Raw genomic sequence first — 17365 nt, forward strand, 5'->3', positions numbered from 1 at the left:
AAAAAAATTCTAACTAGAGGGTGCATTAGGTCACATGGCATTATGGGTAGTATGTAGGACTTCTGCAATTTGCGTATTGCATAGCTTGACATCGCGATAACGATACCTTTGCGATTTATTTTACAGGTCTTGTAGTATTTATTTTAAAAAAAACTCATAATTCAATCTTGCGGTCTTCTCACCCTGAGCGGGAGTGATTTCCCAGATGAAACATGTGGGGATTATATTGAGCCAGAATGGTGACTGTGTCGCATTGTTGCCCGATCACCAGCCGCGCCTGCTGCTCGTTGGCGTTCCGAAGGTTGATTCCATTGAACTGGAAATGGGATCGATTCATTAGGAACAAGACAAAAATAGAGAAACACAGTAAAGCTGGGTTTACTGCTTTGCAGTGGTGTTACCTCCAAAAGCTGGTCTCCGTACTCTAAATGAGCTTGATGAGCAATGCTGCCTGCGGTCACTTTGGACACAAACACGCCACCGTTCTCGCCGCTTACTATGGACATGCCCAGAGGTTCTGCTCCCTTCTGGACAGTCACGCTGCGTGGTTCTCCCAGATATGGCCTACATGTAAAAAAATAAATTATAATAATCTTGAAAGTTCAAGCATATTAAAATGTAAATATTTAACTTTTGTATCTGCTTGCAACTGATTAGTAAACGCAGCAAACAATTAGTGCCTAAAATATGTTTACGTACCAAAAAAAAAAACCCGAACATATCAGAAAGTTAGTCACTGTGCAAAAAAAGGTGAGACTGCTGGTCATTTTTTTTTTTTTTTTTTTTTTTTAAACTTGTCCTGTCCAACAGCTGGGCAGACAGATGAGAGCTGAGGGCCTCTTGTGTTGGACATATTATACTTTAACAAGAGGGGTTATTAATCTTCAGACAAACCAAAGGCATGACTGAATAAACCCCTTTTGTAATTGAGGCCAAACTTTATTAATTTCAATCATGTTTGAAAATCTTTGGTGTTGGACCGGACAGAAAAGGAAAGGAGGGAAGAAGAGAGAGGGATGTTAGAGAGAGAGGGGGGGGGAGGTGATAGTGGGAGAGGGGGGGGATAAAACCATGAAGCAGCATAGAGCAGACAAGTTTACTGGTTGTTTATCATTACGGTAAGGTTCAAATGTAGTACAAAAAGGGCGGGGCCTGTTCACACACACACTGAAATGTTATCAACACACCTGCTAGCTGCAAAAATGTCCACATGTCAACATGTACACAAAACAGTGTTCACACACGCATACCTATGCCTTTAAACCAACTAGTGTGAGATCTTTCATTCATTCAATCATGCAAACTATTAGTACAAAGGTGAGCTAACACCTGTGCTCAGGTGAGTGTTTATGTTCTTCTAAAATGGATGGTGGAATGTGAAAAGAAGGAGGAGCGCCCAGCCACCCCCACACCCAGACCCCCGCCGCAGCAGCAGCGGCAGCCGGAACCCTCCAACGCCACACGGCAGCAGGCAGGGGACAACCGCCCCACGGGCGACCAAATTCTGGTCATTGTTACTTCGAAATCAATTTACAGCAACCTTCACATTTGTGCTGATGAATGTGCCTTTAGAGCAGGGGTGGCTGTCAGGCCATTTTCAGGCCTCGATGGCCTTTTAAGGTTTCCAGAAATCCCTGCTCCTTCCTTCTTCTGATGACCTGCATCAAAGGGTGAGGTCCAGATTATCGAAATAGTACGTTGGAAAAATTGAGCTCATGGTGCTCACCGCTGCTCTAGAGCGAACTCTTATAAAGAGAACTGAGATGAATTTGGAAATAAAAGCTAAAGGCTAAAAGCTATTTCTCAGTTTTCAGTATTTTCAAGGTTCAGTCATGCAAGTGCTGCTGAAAATGTGGCAAACTAAAATTCCATGCAAAGAACAATTTAATAGAAAAAAAAAGATGGAAAAAAAACATTGCAAGGATAACTTTGAAAATAAATCTGTGTATAAAATCACTGACTTATTTTGTATTGTGAATGCATCCATTTTGCAGAAAGTTTTTGTGCAAAATAGTCAAAGACGAACCTAAAGCTTCTCAGAGACAGGAACCTAGACTTTACTGCCTGTGGAAGTCTAACAGAGGAAGTGTGGAAAGACACAAATCTGAGAAGCAGATGAGGAGAGGAAAAAAAAAAAAAAAAAGACAAAATAATGAGCAAAGCTGCCCAGAGACATTAGGAGTTACACTGATGATTAGCACAGAAGACAGGAGCACTGATAAATCTTTAGTGTTCGAACAGTGCAAGATGAAGCCTGGCAGATTTGTTTACTCCATTTAATTACAATGAAGCAGACAAATGCTGGAAAACATGTCGAGCCCCGCTGAATGATGAGAGGATAAGATGCAGAGGAGGGCCCGGCCCGGCTTACCCATCCCTCCGCCTGTCACCAACTGGCGCGGGGCTGACTGATGTCCTGGGCTGTGTGGAAAAGGAGCCATCCGATTGGCTGCTGGAGAAAGCCGATAAGTCCAGATTGACAGGGGACATTGGAGGAGTTGGGCTGCTACACTCTGAATGTGAAAGAGAGCCTGAAGGAGAGGAGACAAGAATGCAGGTTGTTTACTGGCACAGAAGTGACGAGTTGGGGGATGCATCTCCCTATACTGAACAGTACCTTTGTCTGATCCGGAGGAGCGAGAGTAACGAGTCGGAGGAATCTTGATGCGTTCTGCCCGAAACTGTAAAGCACCAGGGGAGGCTAAAGAAAACAACCAGTCATTTCAGAGCCCTTTCACCCACATCAGCAAGTGATCATGTTTTTGTTTCAATGTGTTCTCAATTTAAGTCACTCTGCAACCAACAACTATTAGCTTGTGGTTTTCAAAAGCTAATCGGAATAAATATCAGTCAGTTCTTTAAACAAAGAAAGACAACAGGCAAAGTGTGGAGCTTCTTTAAGTATTAATAACATGTTGGCCAGTTAACAGATGTTTTCTGGAAGGAAAATATAGTTTTTTGCTTTTGCAGCAAAACAATTAAAACATCTCTTAAAAAAAAAAAAAACAAACAGATGTGATAACATTTTAGTTTGAGAGTCAAACAGCTCTACTCATGTAAATATTTTACACTTTTGTTTAAGGTTACTAGTTAAATGATATACCAAATTAAAGTTGAAATATGTGAAATTACTTTGATTTGTTTTTCCAAAACTTATAATAAAACTGAATTATTTTTTCCCAGTTTTAACTTAAGTATTTGAAGACCCACTGAGTAAAATTGTGTTTTTGCTGTTTTTAATCACGTTCTTGTGGCATTTTCTCATTAATAGAGGACATATGTAAAGTTAATTAAGCTTAAAACTGCAGTTCTTGCCATTTCTTTATTCGAATTGTAAAATGGGAGCAGATGAAAAAAAATGCAGTTGGAAAAAGTTTTTGTTGCGACATAGAAGCTACAACTGGTAAGTCACAACCTCCCTGCTCCGTTCAATTCCGTTGCATCCACTTACGTCTTCATTTCGCTCGTCTGAGCTGGTCAAGACTGTACAGCTGGAGAGACCAAAAATCGCTTGCCACTTTCGTTTCACCCGTAAGGTTGGGGGTGTGAGGGGCTGTAAGCTAGTGGGAGAGCGTGAAAATAGATGGGAGATGGGAAGTCCTGCCCACAACTCAGAGGCAAGTTTCTGATCAACTCCTGCTGCTCTGCAGAAACTATGTCCTAGAAAACGATTTTGGCTAAAAACGGCATAATCAGAATTAAAAGACGCTTTCACAATAGATCAAAAGATGATCGGAGTGGGACTTTAAAGTATTTAAAAAATGTAAAAAGGAATCAAATTAATTTAAATATAAAGAGGCTTTTGAGACCTTTTCATGAGTAAACAGCAGAAATCCAACTGTGTTTTAAAAAAGACAAAAACAAAAACAATTGATTTTTTTGAGACAAAAACACTGAAAGGATTTCAGAAGTTGTGAAGAATCAAAAAGTGGCACACAATGCATACCCTGTCGAGTTCTGGAGGGTAAGGAGGCATTATGGTGAGGCGGTTGGCTGTTCGTCTCACACAACTCTGCGTTACGCTTGTGGCTGAGGTCCAGACTGAGGTGACCTTGATGCTGGGGGCTAACAGAGGACAGAAAATGGCTGCGTAAGTCCCAAGGCGGTCAATTATTCAAACCCAAAGCAAGAATGAATTTAGCCCATCCCATCTGTTCACGGGATGTAGGGCACGCCGCTCAGTGTTGTTGTGTACACATGAAAGATTAGAGCCCTTTTCAGAAGATAACCATGTTCTACCAAGAAAACAGATGAAATTTCAATTAAAGAGGATTTCATTTTCATTTAATGGCTGCAGAGCAGGACTTCTATTACAGTGGATCAGAGGCTCTTAGAAAAAAACAAAAACAACAAACACCTTTGTGAGTGCACACAAATGCCAGAACTGGGAGCTGGAGGACAGCTGCTTGGCTGGATCTCGTGGCTCCAAGTGGTGTAGACTGGATTCCTCATGACATCTGTCACAACAGGACATGGGGATAAATTTCATTGTGGTGGGGGTCTGGAAAAACAACATGGGTCTGGAGGTCTATAGAGAACGCTGTATTTAGATGCTGCTCCGTAAATACAAAGCAGCAGGGATGTTGAGAGGACTTACGTGCTGAGGTGCTAATGTAGCCTGGGGGAACAAATGGCATGCTGTACCGGTTTGATCTCAGAGGAGAGAAGCGTAACAAGTCCATGGGCTCTGGGGAGTGTTCATCATTAGAGAAACTTTGTGTCTGCAAGACCCAAGCAGCTAATGAGAACAATTTCAATGGCTTTTTTCTTCTTATGCAAGAAAAGGAGGATAAGAAGAAGAGTTTTAAAGTTAGAAATCTTGAAAGTTTGTTAGTTACCTGCATAGGTGAAGGGATGTGTAATGGCGTGACATTTCGCCGTAGTGCTGGTGCAGATTTTGGTCGGTATCTCCTCTTTTGCTGCACTTCTCTCCAGCGTCCACTTCCCTCAGCCTCCGCTGTGTTTTTCCGGCAGCTCTTGGTCTCACCAGCTGGAGCGCTGGTGTGACAAAGCTGATTTCCCGCCTCCCCGTTGTCCTGGGGCTGCACAGGTTGGGCCGGGGAAGGTGGAGGTGTGCCGGTAGTGATGGTGGAGTCTGACGCAGAGCTGTTCTGTTGTCGATGCCTGAACCTGAAGGAGTCGCTCCTCGCTGGTGGTGTGGGAGGGTTCTGAGTGGGTTCACACATTGAGCTCTGTGGAGAGTGTTTGGATACCTGGGACAGAGACGTGAAGTCCAGTTTGGGGGTTGTCTCAGGCCTCCTGAAAGCACTCACATCAAAGATGGACTTCCTCTGTTTGGGCTTCTTGTATATGGACAGCTGGGTGCCCTCTGGAACCAGAGCGCCGCCTAGGACTTTCGGCCAAGTGCCTCCACTTGGCTTCACTGGCAGGTTCTGCCCTCCCTCCACTGCTGCCTGCGGTGAGCTGCAGCTGGAGAACACCGGGGTAAGAGTGTGGGGACGACGGAAGTCCTGCCCCCTAAAGCAGAACTCCGACTGGGGCTCTGAAGGACTGCGGGGAGTTGAAAGAGAGCGAGAATGCTGAGAGATGTGGGAAATGGCGTTTGGATGGAAGTGGGTGCTCGAGTTGCTGTTGGGCAGGGAGTCGCAGGTGTCCCGACATGCTTCATCCCCACTGTGGCAGTAGCTGCAGCTGCAGATGTCCGTCTGAGTGGAGCAGTTGTGCTTGGAGTTCCTGCAGCTTCTATTGTGAGAATCATAAGGCTGAAGACGCAGGGCTTTTTCAGAGTCCCTCAAAGACTCGAAGCAGGTCTGTCCACAGCAGCTTTGTGGGAGAAACTGTTAAAGAATGAAGAAAAAATAAAACATTGACACATTTTCAGGATTTTTTAAAAAGTCCCCCCCCCCCCCCCCCCCCCCATTTACCATTTACCGTAAAAAGACCCACTTTAATGACAATTGTGTTTTTGGTGTTTTTAATCATGTTCTTGTGGCATTTTTCTGATTGAGGACATAAATAAAATGTAGATCAAAATTTCTGAGTATTTCTTCATGCAAATTGTTGTGCATCAGCAGCAGACAAAACAAAAAAGCCATTTCAAAAAGATCTCATGGACATGGAAAATACGATGGGCGGGCCTCTGCGCTTCAAGCAACGGGGAGGGGAAGAGGAGTGGGGTTGCTCCATGCTAACAGTTCCCCCCCACAACTCAGAGGTGAATTTCTAATTAACTACCGCCACTCTGCAAAAACTATTTCCAAGAAAATGACCAAAATTTTTATTTTAGGGTAAAAATAGCTCAATCTTAATTTAAAAAAACCCCACTGCAAACGTTTTTAAATTAGAACAAAAGATGATCAGAGTGGGACTTTTTCCTTGCAAAGACAACCTAATGATAGATGTGTCTGAAATGTTCACCTTCATAAGGGAAAGGCTGAGAGTGCTGCAACTCCTCAACAGAGACTCGCATTCCGAGAGAGACTTGTCATCAATTTCCATCCCATTAATCTGGATAAAAATAAAAGGAACAACTTATTAATAAATCTTCGTAGGTTAATTGGTTACTTTAACTTGTCCCACGGTGTGAATGGGAGTGTGTATGGGCCCTGCGACAGACTGGTGACCTGTCCGGGTGTCCCTTGCCTTTGCACATGAGTGGCCGGGAAAGGCTCCGGCAGCCCCGTGACCCCGAAAGGGACAAACGGGTTTAGACGATGAATGAATGAATTTATGTATATATAAATAAACCCTTTAAAAGAAGTAAAAATGGAAATTTGAGCACCATTTGCTCATGTGTATAGACTTGTATTCATTATAATCTGTTCATTACTAATTCAATTTAATTACAAAACATTGAAGAGAAAGACTTTACCACAAATAAAAACAATGACATTTATAGGCTGACACTATCTAAACAAAACCAAAGTTTTAGTTAATTTTCAGGGGGAAAAAGTTACTAATCAAATCTATCAAGTTTTAGTTTAAAAGTTTTCCAAAGTGGTCAGCAGAGGGCAGTGTCCTGCAGCCATATTGGCACGAAAACTGCTTTTATTGTAACTGGGTTTTTTTTTTTTGAGCCAGCATACTCACAGCTAAGAGCCTGTCACCAACTGTAAGATTACAGTCCCGGGCGGCTGGACTTCCTGCTGCCACAGAGGCAACAAACACTCCGCTTTCCAAACTGATGCCACTGTCTGAAAACAAGTACAAAACAAAAGGGCCAATTCACATAAACTGCAATGTAGCCTCAAACTTCAAATTCCATCCAAATACAAGTAAACAAAAGGAGTAATTAGTAACTTTAAACCCTATTGTTAGATATTAATGTACTTTTAAAGTTCAAGTGTCAGCTACAAGTAAAAGTTTGACCTTTATGTCCATCCAGATTTATCTGGACTGGAGTAACGATGCGCCCTCCGAGCGACTTCCTTCGTCGAACCACCATGTTGATGACCCCCTCCCCACTCATCACAGCTTTTATGACCTGCTTTTTGTCCTTATTGGTCAGGTCAACATCATTAATTTTCAACAACCAGTCATTCACCCTGCAGAGAAACGACAAAGCGATTACTTGGGTTATTAAGACGTCTTCAAAACAATTGAACTCAGAGTACAAAAAACAAAACAAAACTTCTGATTAAAAAGCACACAACTAAAAACTGAGTTTTTTCAAATTAAAAACAACTAAAATACAGTTTGATGCAAAAAAAGGAAGTAAAAAATGTGTACAGTACAGACCAAAAGATTGGAAACACCTTCCCATTCATTTGAATGAGAAGGCGTGTCCAAACTTTTGGTCTGTACTGCAGATAAAAAGTGGGAATAGCGTTTACCTTAATCTTCCTTCAGCTATACTTCCTTTATCCACCTTAGAGACAAAAATACCACTATCTCCTGATAAGCGAGAATCATTGACTCCTTCAGTAACATCAAAACCAAGTGCTTTTAAATCCATATCCTGGACAAAGCAAATAAATGCATTACTGTTGTAATTTAGATTTAAAGTACATTTAAAGATTATTTAGAGGTTCTCACCCTGTGTTTCTGTAGTTCTACTACTTCTGTCTCCCACTCCATCGAGTCTGTGTCGATGGCAGAATCATGTGAACTGTGAGCCATCAGCTGATGATACCGCGCTTCTTTGTCCAACTGCTCATCCAACTTCTCTCTGCGCACAGAATAAAATATACAAAGTATGTGGTTTTTTTGGTTTTTTTTTACAAAGCATGTTTTTGATGGCATTACTAAATGCTGTGGATGTCACCTATAACCAGTTATTGACAGATTCTGCACTCTGTAGCCAAAAAGATTCCAAACAAAAAAATAAAATTTATTGAAACAATTCAGCAAATAGTTTGTTTTGCTTAAAATAGAGCAAAAAAAAAAGCACATGTTGTATCAGACAGTCAGTAAAAATCTATATGTGGAGGCGATACTCACTTTAGTTCTTTGAGCTCCCGCACTGCATCGTTCTTCTGCTTCCTTGTATCGTCCAGGTTCCTCAGAGCATCAGCCAGATCACTCACAGCCCTGTCGCGCTCTCGTCTGAGGTTGTCACACAGCGTGCTAACAACATTGTAGTGAGCAGAAGAGTCAAGGTAACGCATCTCCATGCTGGACAGATGTAAATGCACTCCTTACCGTATGCTCTCCCTCTCTGCTACGATCTTGTCCCTCTCCTGAAAGGCCCAGTCCCGTCGACACTTGGCCACTTCAGCCTCTTGAAGAGCTTCCTTCAGCTCCTGAGAGATGGCCTCATACTGCTTCCTCAACATCTCGATCTCTTTGTTGGCTCTTACCATGTCCAGACTGGCAGAGTCTTGTTTCTGTTTACAGAAAGAGTGATGATGCAGTTTAGAAATTAGCCCCGGAGAACTCATGGGGTTACATTTGGTCACTGTTTTCCTTTGTCTTTTTTAAATACGTTTTCACATTTTTAAAAATACTTTTTTAAATATATGTTTTCCTTTTGGCTGTTAATTGCTGCTGCTCAAAATGAAAAAAATAAGGCTGTCAAATTAACTTTAAAGTCCAGAAGTAAAAACTCTTGGTTCCTCTAGGAACCAAGAGTTAGTCTTACACAGAAGTAGTACACAGCTTTAAAACATTATATTAACATTTATTTTGATGAAAAATTAGGACTTGTGAAAATATAGAAACTTGTATTTTTTTATTTTATTTTAAAGTACAGTCTGACAAAAATTAAGGTGGGTTTGGGCCACATCTAGGGACGGCAACAGAGAAAAAAAAAAAAAAAAATCAAAATACATTTTCTACAGCTCCAAGCTCTATACACATTTATAAAAATGTGCAAATGAATCATCAAAAAAAAATAAAATAAAGAAGCCTCGTTCAAAGATTATAGCTCTCAGCTTCTAAAAAAAAGGAGAGAAAAAAAAACAGGATTTTCATTACGGTAATTCTCTAAACAGAATTAACTTTATGATATCAAAATATAAATGTTGCCTGTTGAAGATCCAATCATTAAATGGATCTCAGCCATATTGTTTAAGGTGCAGTCCACATGAAACTGCTGGCATTTGGAGAGACTGCACCCAGCAAGAGAAAGGTAGACCTCAATGAGGATTTAGTATAATTACACTGCAGCTAAAAACACTAAATCAAAATCCACTCGTGCTTTGTAAATAGGCGACTCAAAGGGAATGATGTAGCCTTATACAGATATAGGTCAACGAAAGCGTGAATATAAAGCTTTCAGGTTATTTGCTGAATGTGGTCAACCTGCTAGATTCTAAAGAGTTAAAGAGCAGAGACACAGTGAGGAGAAATGAGAGCAAAAAATAAAATATAAAAAAAAAAAAAAATCACATGCATTGCATCATTTTCCACAGAGGCAGTCAGGGCTCCAGACTAACTTTTTTCACTAGGAGCACAGTGGCCCCTAACTGAAAATTTTAGGGGCACAACCAGAAAATTTAGGGGCGCATACCGTAAATCAACATGCTAACCAAATCTACTAATTTCCACTGTATTACTAATAAATACTTTAATAATAGATGCAGAAATTACAATGTGCTGTTTCAAATTCAGTGTCACATTTTATTCTGCACTTTTGAAGATGCAGGTAAACTGACAAAAGCATCGCTGTCATGACAGTACAAATAAGTAAAGAAAACGGATGGAAATTTATCTTTGTGACACCAAATAGGTGCAGCCAGGGTGCACAACAAGCGTGTTTGAGATCACCCAGGTGAACTCAACGCTGCGCAGATCACCTGGTGGGTGACATATATTTTTGTTTTTGCTCCAACATCACCTGTCAATCATCACAAAAATATCGGGAGAAAGGGGTGGGAGCAAGGGGCAAACCTACCCGGACACAGCTGGAAACTGAACTGACTGAAAGCTGCCCTACAGACTACAAAACGATGCATTATGGGACATGTGTCCTGATGGTTTTTGTAGTGGAGTGATTAATTAAAATAATTTAAAATACCAATTCATTAAAAAAGGCTACATACATCAAAACATTAGAATAATCATAAAATATATAATAACACAGATCATACTAAGGGGGAGAAGAATATTAAAACTAAATTGAATGTTAAGGACAACTCCATCTTCCTGTCCTCCTTTAGTCTCGCTGCAGATTCGCCTTCATCTCACAGCCCACGTCTATCGTTTGATTTTCCCCACGTATTTTCAGTGTGTCTAAAACGAATGTTGTTTTTGCTCGAGCGTGTTTAAAGTTCAAGCCCCGTTAGCTGTCACGCATGTAGGTGTGGGACATTTATTCTCCTCAGCTTACCCGACTCCCGCGCGACGGGAGCGGTCGGTGTGCTGCCGTAACCCGTTTGATGCGCCGCCGTAACCGTCACCAAAACCTAAACCTTCCTCCGGGACTGTGCGGCCCAGAGAAAAGTTCAGCACGGACTGCATACACTAGCCGCAGGTGGGAAGAACGAATCAATAGTTCGCTTATTCATAGCTCAGACACACACATATCAGGTTGTGATGATTCCTTCCCACAGATGTTTACGCGCACTCGATTATCTCTAGGCCCCTCCCCCTCCACGCATTTAGCCACTCACAGTGGCTTTCCCTTTTCTTCTCACACGCAGTGGCCGCCTCACAGACAGGTATCACGCGAGTGTGTGCTCGTGTTTAATGAATATGTGCGCGAGTGTGTGTGTCTGCCTGCGTGCGTGTGCGCTCGCGTCTCATTGATTATTTCATTGATCATTGACGTGCCCCTTCAACGTTTGATGTATAAAAAAATACAAAGGGTGGGGGAGGCAAATTTACTGGTCGCGCATGTGCGACTGGATGTAAAATTCAGTCGCACACTCTCAAATTTTGGTCGCAAAATGCGACCAAATGGTCGCAGTCTGGAGCCCTGGCAGTGCTAGTTTTCTTTACAGTTCGCTGACGAACAACGACCTCTGAATTCAAAAATTTAGAACTACTTTTAACCAAAAGCAAGAAAAGGGAGTATTTTACTGGAATAAATAAGTTCAAACATTAAAAAATGTCAGTAGTTGCCTGAATACCTGTCTGGCCTGGTAGTATTCTCGCAGCAGCTGGTCCCTCTGAATGATTGCTTCTGTCCTCTCTTTGCGGGCCACATCCCTTTCTTCGCGGACCATCTCAATATCCTTACAGGCCTGACTCAACTCCTTCTGGGCCTCAGCCTTGTCCTTCACCTCATGGCAGTATTTCTCCAGAAGTTCATTCTTGTCACAGATTGCTCTGTCTCTGTCCACCAGCGATGAGGACAGCTCCTTCCGGGAGACATTAACCAAATAAAAGTCCCATATCGTCAGAATGTTCACAGTTAAAATAATCATTTCAGCTTTTACCTGCCGGAGAGCCTCCAGCTCATCACTAGCCACTCTCCTTTCTGAGAAGTTGTTCTTCAGCTTCGCCTCTGCCACTTCGAGCCCCGTTTGAAGTCGATCCACCTCCTTGATCACCTGGTCCCTCTCGCTCATGATTAAGCGATATTCGCTGATGACCGAGTCCCGCTCCGCCTTGTACTTCTCACAGTCCTTCACGGCCTTCAGCTGCTGCGTCTTGAGTCGGGTCGCCTCGGACTGCAGCCGCTCAATCTCCCTCTGGAGCTCTTTATTGTGAGCTGTCATCTTGGAAAATTCTTGAGGCAAGTTGTCAAACCTGTGACAGAAAAGGATATTTCAAATATACATTTATCAGCTAAACTGCACTAAAGGGAGCTCTGGGGAGCTAACAAGAGAAAAATCTAAAATTCTAGATGATATTCACAACCACCATCTTTACCCTCTGTAAGATGACGGGCAGTGCTGTTGATAGTGAATGGCAGCATCTCTCTGCTTCAGCAGAATGTCCAGTTTTTTCTGTAAGCGATGGTTCTCCTCCTCCGAATGGTCCAGACGACTCAAGTCTGCGTTGTGGCTCGCCGTCTTTTCATTGTAGCGCTTCCTCAGAGCATCGTAGTCTCTCTTCATGGCCTCCAACTTCTCCACAGCGGTGTCATACAACTTGTTAAGGACATCAGATGAGCTGTCGCTCATCACCTGACAACCACATTTAGAGCGCAAATGCTCATAAGAATACGTTTGCTTATTTTATTCAATTTATGTGCACGAATGAGCATAAAAAGCAGTGCTATAAAACAGTGCAGCCCGCTGTTAAAATGAACAGCTCTGACAACAAAGTAATGTGCGGCTCAAGTCTTTTTTCAGTCTCTATTCTGGTTAGCTCCATATTACTAAAAAGTCAAGAGCTAAATTAAGGCTCTTGGCACGGAAAGGTCACTTTATCTTTAATGTAATTGATGTCTAAACCCCTTTTGCTATGATAGAAGTGTCTGATATTGGGATTTGTCCAGAATACTTTCACTTATAAAAATAAAAAAAATAAACCCTAAAAAAAAGGTCTTTGCTTGTGCTAAATCTAAAATAAAGGATAAGTAAGAAGTACACACCAAATAACCATTTGCAGAAAGTTAAAGAGACTGAAATGGTTTGTAAAAATGCTATGGAAAATGCTGGAAGCAAAATTTCCATTTAAAAAATTTTATTTAAAAGAAAACTGATTCCAAAGTTTTTGAAAACCAGTGAAATTTGTTTGAAATTGTTTCCAGCTTCAGGTATGTTAAGCAAAGTACCTGTGACTTTTTGTTTTAAAAAGGATTTTAGTTCAGAGTTTTTTACTCCTTCAACTTTCAGTTAGAATAATTATTTACCGATTAATTTGTCCCATGTTGCTATGCAATAATGCTGTGAATAATTACTTTTTTATGTATAAAATATAATTAGATTAGGAGTAGGAATTAAGATTTTTCTTCTATCCACTCCATCTTTGAGCAGTTTTTCACTTTTTGTTTATCCTGATATTTAACCATTTGATTTTGTATTTGAAAATAATAGCTAATAAATCAATGAGTTTGAAGAAACCGCGCTTAATCTACTTTGATTGTTAAAGAATCTGCATGAATGCCATTAACCTAATGCAAAGTTCTGAGCTCTCCTCCAAAACAATGAAGCTGCTGTAGAAGCCAGATGGATTGCATAAGAGGGAGGCCTTCACTGTGTGGAAGCTGGAGTATGGATAAATGACAGGATATGGCCGTTTTCTTAATTCAAAAGAATGTTTTGATCTGTGGAAACGAGAAGCTCAAGACCGTCTAACCTCATTTGTCAGAACCCTTTTGTACTTTTGGAAGTAATGACCAATTTAAATTCTGCCTCAAATGTCAATAAGCAGATAATTATATTTAAAGGGCATAGAGAGAGATAAAGGAGAATTGAGGTTAAATATGTTTTGTATGACTTTGAAAAGTAAGGACAATAAAAATTCATTGTTGCATAAAACCTGCACGGCTGAGACGATTTGAATGAATGTTTATGGGATGCACAGGTACCTGCTGGTGCAAGATCCTCATATCCGTCACCTCCCTCTGATCTTCCTCGTGTAGCCTCCTCAGCTCCTCGCAGGCCTGCTTCACATGGTTGTGCTCTCTGATCAGCTGCGTGTTGTGCCCTCTCACTGCCTCCAGCTCCTCTTTCAGCTGGCTGTGCTCGCCCAACACACGGCCGTGTAGAGTACTGGGGAGCGAAAAGAAACGCAAGCCAAAGACGTCACATTTTTCATTTAGATTATGGTCCTAAATGTAGAACCATGCAGTTAAAAGAAAACGCATGTACACAACAACTCTGGAAAACATACTGGCACTTTGGAGAGGTTATTCTGGGTATTATAAAATATATATAAATGAATCACCAAACTACCCACTTTCTTTGTGGAACCTCACCAGCAGTGTGGAAGGTAAAGGATTTGATGGGATGTGCTTTCACATGTTATATTTTAGGAATGATCCAAACTTCATTTAAAGTCTAAAGAAGCTGTGAACATCATCTGATTACAAGAAGAGCCAATCTAGTAAAAAAACAAAACAAAACAAAAAAAGACCGTTAGGTCCACAGTAATATCCACAGATCATTTTCACATTGCATTACTTTTATAAACCCTTATACCATCTTCAGCTTATTTTTTAGGAATATCTTTTCATCCAGATAATTGGCAAATATTTGCCTCCATTAAGATTCTTTTAAAGAAGAAAAATCTTCAAAAACGAGGATTTTCAGACCCATTTGGAGATCAGACGGATCAAATGTGTTCGAGTATTTCCACTTTGCTTTTAATACTTAAACTGTAAATAAATAAAACTAAGTACAGTAATCCCCCGCCCATTCTCGGTTTAATATATTTAATATTATTTTTCTTAAAGTGAAAAATAAATTAAACATTGCACTCTTAAGACTAAATTGTTGCAGTCTGCAAAGCAATCTTAGTATAAAAATCATGCAGGTTTTTAAAAATGATGAATTGCAAAATTTCCCTATAAGTTCTTTTAAGTGTTAATAAAATCCTTTTATACCAATAAAAGTAAAAACTACTTTACTACTGATTTACCAAACATCTGTGGAAACAGTAATAATACAAAGATGTCCAATAAAATCCCCCACAATCACTACAATCTCTGAACCACTGTAGTTATTGATGAAAGCACAGCACACCGGTCTTTCATGATTGGGATTTCTTACAGATCCAGTGCAGTGCTGGGTGGATAAGTGCAGAGGCAGACGGGACAATGATAAATAAACACTTTCGGTGATGTGTAAACAGGGCCCAGATGGAGGGGCTTAAACGCAGCAATAATCCGTCGTCTGTTGGTTTGCGTTAGGGACCAGATGTTGGTTCCATACACTTTATGAGAGAGCGCGGCGTCATTAAATCACATAAATGGACCAGCCTTCCCTTCATGTCAACTTCGCACAGCTTATTTCACCAGAAAACAAAATGCTCCGTTTGCCGTCTTATCCTCATGACACAGATGTCATAGAAAGAGGATTCACACAATGAATTCAGAGTCCTACTGAACAAGAAATAGTGCATTTTTATACATTTTTTTCTTAATTCAAACACCAAAAATATATATATATTTTTGCGGAGAAAAAAAAATCTAAGAATAAAATGAAACTCCAGAAGGGATTTACAGCTTGTTATTATGGCTTAACCCATCAGCTTGGGGACCAGTATAAAGGATTCAGACACACACACGCCCCCCGCCCATCACTCTTCCCAAAATAAAATCTGTTCTGTGTACTCTGCTTCGAATATTCTGGAGAATAGCTCAACACCAGCCAAAACCCCGAGGGCTGAGCAAGAATACATACAGGGCAAATGCGTTAGCTGATAAAAAATTCACAGAGTTCCTGTCATGAGCGTTCACTTACTGGTAGAAGTCGGCCTTCTTCACAGCCTCCTCGCACCTCTTTAAGGTGGTGCTATGCTGGTTCTGCAGGGACTGCAGGTCGGCCATTGCTTTCATGCACTGCAGCTTCAGACGCTCGTAGTCATGACCTGATTTTGAGTTTGGTCTATTGTGCAAAGAGGAAAAAAACGGTGTGACATTGATACCAAGTCTGATGAAGTCTCACAAGAGAATACCAAAAGCATCAGTAGACACCAAATAGATGTCTTTTGAGAGCTCAATGAAAGGCTTTTTTCGTATTACAAAGTCCCACTCCAACCATCTTTTGATCTATTATAAAAGTCTTCCCAGCTGACGTTCTAACCCGCTTTTATCCAAAATTTTAAAAACCTGTGTCGTTTTCTAGGACAGTTTCTGCCGAGCGGCAGTAGTTCCTTAGAATTTGCCTCAGAGTTGTGGGCTAGACAGTTGGCACAGAGCAACCCCACCCCTTCCACTCCTCTCTACTGAGAGCTCTATTACACGCTCTCGCACTAGCTTACAGCCCCAACCGAACACTAGCAGTGCAACAAAAATGGCCATCAATACCGGAGCAATCCAGTGTACAGTTTTGAGCCACATGCCAGCTCAGTTGAAGACGTACGTGGATCTATTTTTTAAGTGAATGCATCATAATGGAGCGGAGCAGGAAGCTGGTGACCCGTCCAGAGTGTCTTCTACGCCAGTGGTCTCCAATCTTTTTCAGGCCACAGACAGATTTAATGACAGACAATATTTTCACGGACCGTTCTGAAAAGGGCTGACGTTTGCGTTCAATATTTTTTAGCCTCCGGTTTAAAAAAAAAATTTAAAAAAATACGGAAAAAAAAAATTTAATTAAAGTGCTACTAGAGAGTAATTTTGTTTGAAAAAAATCTGAAAACATTAGATTACTACAATTTTTTTTTACAGATGACAGATTCAATTAAAAAAAGTCGTTGATTTGTAGAAGTTGCTTCTGATTTGTAAAAAATGTGATAAAAGCAACATTACAGGGTTTCATTTTCTTTTTCATAGAACACCCTTATAACACAAACTGAAACAAACTCACGCCTCAGATCATCTTTCAGGGCAAAAGGATTTGCCTTCCCTTTAGTTTTGTTTTTACATAAATTCTGATTCATTGTGGGAACATCTTTTGTGCTAAAGTTTCTTAACAGATACCTGCCGAATTCACCCTTGCTAAAGGAAAATTCATAAATGTCCTTTTCATAGGTTTATACAAATCAGAAATAACTTCTACATATTTTATGTGGTTATATTTTCATTCTCTGTCAAATGTTTCGACTGGAGTAAGCTTTGACTTTGTGATGAAGATTTCCGCTTTTACGACAAAGTGGATGCCAACTTCAGCCGTGTCTTTTAAGGTGTGATGGATGAATAAATCAAAAATAAAAAGACACAACCATCAGAAAACTGGGATTTTCTAAATATAAACATGAACGTGAATCCAGTGTCTGCTTCTTTATTATCTGCGTGTGTGAAATATTCAAATGTCATTCCCGCCTAGTAATAGGTAGAGAAAGCAGCTTCTGGTACATGAGAAAAACTGTCTCAATGAATTCATGTATCGAGGAAAACTCCTGGATTTGTCTGTAAATAGCAGCTTTATTTTTCTTTGAAGTCGAAGGCTCTTTTTTGGTTTCATCG

General features: G+C 40.8%; 1 protein-coding gene across 2 annotated transcripts in view; it reads right to left on the reverse strand.

Annotated features, from left to right (window-relative positions):
- The window catches only part of dlg5 (discs large MAGUK scaffold protein 5), a 33877-nt gene that overhangs the window by 6366 nt on the left and 10146 nt on the right, over nt 1–17365 (reverse strand). For both annotated transcript variants that reach the window (XM_020712011.2, XM_011488225.3), the window contains exons 4-23: nt 15699–15842; nt 13823–14006; nt 12217–12473; nt 11781–12093; nt 11472–11702; nt 8602–8786; nt 8401–8526; nt 7996–8128; nt 7794–7918; nt 7330–7505; nt 7051–7154; nt 6379–6468; nt 4839–5798; nt 4598–4721; nt 4358–4457; nt 3947–4065; nt 2618–2701; nt 2372–2531; nt 402–564; nt 183–316 (exon numbers count right to left, since the gene is read on the reverse strand). In XM_020712011.2, the coding sequence (XP_020567670.1) occupies nt 183–316; nt 402–564; nt 2372–2531; nt 2618–2701; nt 3947–4065; nt 4358–4457; nt 4598–4721; nt 4839–5798; nt 6379–6468; nt 7051–7154; nt 7330–7505; nt 7794–7918; nt 7996–8128; nt 8401–8526; nt 8602–8786; nt 11472–11702; nt 11781–12093; nt 12217–12473; nt 13823–14006; nt 15699–15842 (3912 nt within the window). The remainder of the gene's footprint in view (nt 1–182; nt 317–401; nt 565–2371; nt 2532–2617; nt 2702–3946; nt 4066–4357; nt 4458–4597; nt 4722–4838; nt 5799–6378; nt 6469–7050; nt 7155–7329; nt 7506–7793; nt 7919–7995; nt 8129–8400; nt 8527–8601; nt 8787–11471; nt 11703–11780; nt 12094–12216; nt 12474–13822; nt 14007–15698; nt 15843–17365) is intronic.

This window comes from Oryzias latipes, chromosome 19, assembly GCF_002234675.1.
Source record: "Oryzias latipes chromosome 19, ASM223467v1".
Classification (NCBI taxonomy): domain Eukaryota; kingdom Metazoa; phylum Chordata; class Actinopteri; order Beloniformes; family Adrianichthyidae; genus Oryzias; species Oryzias latipes.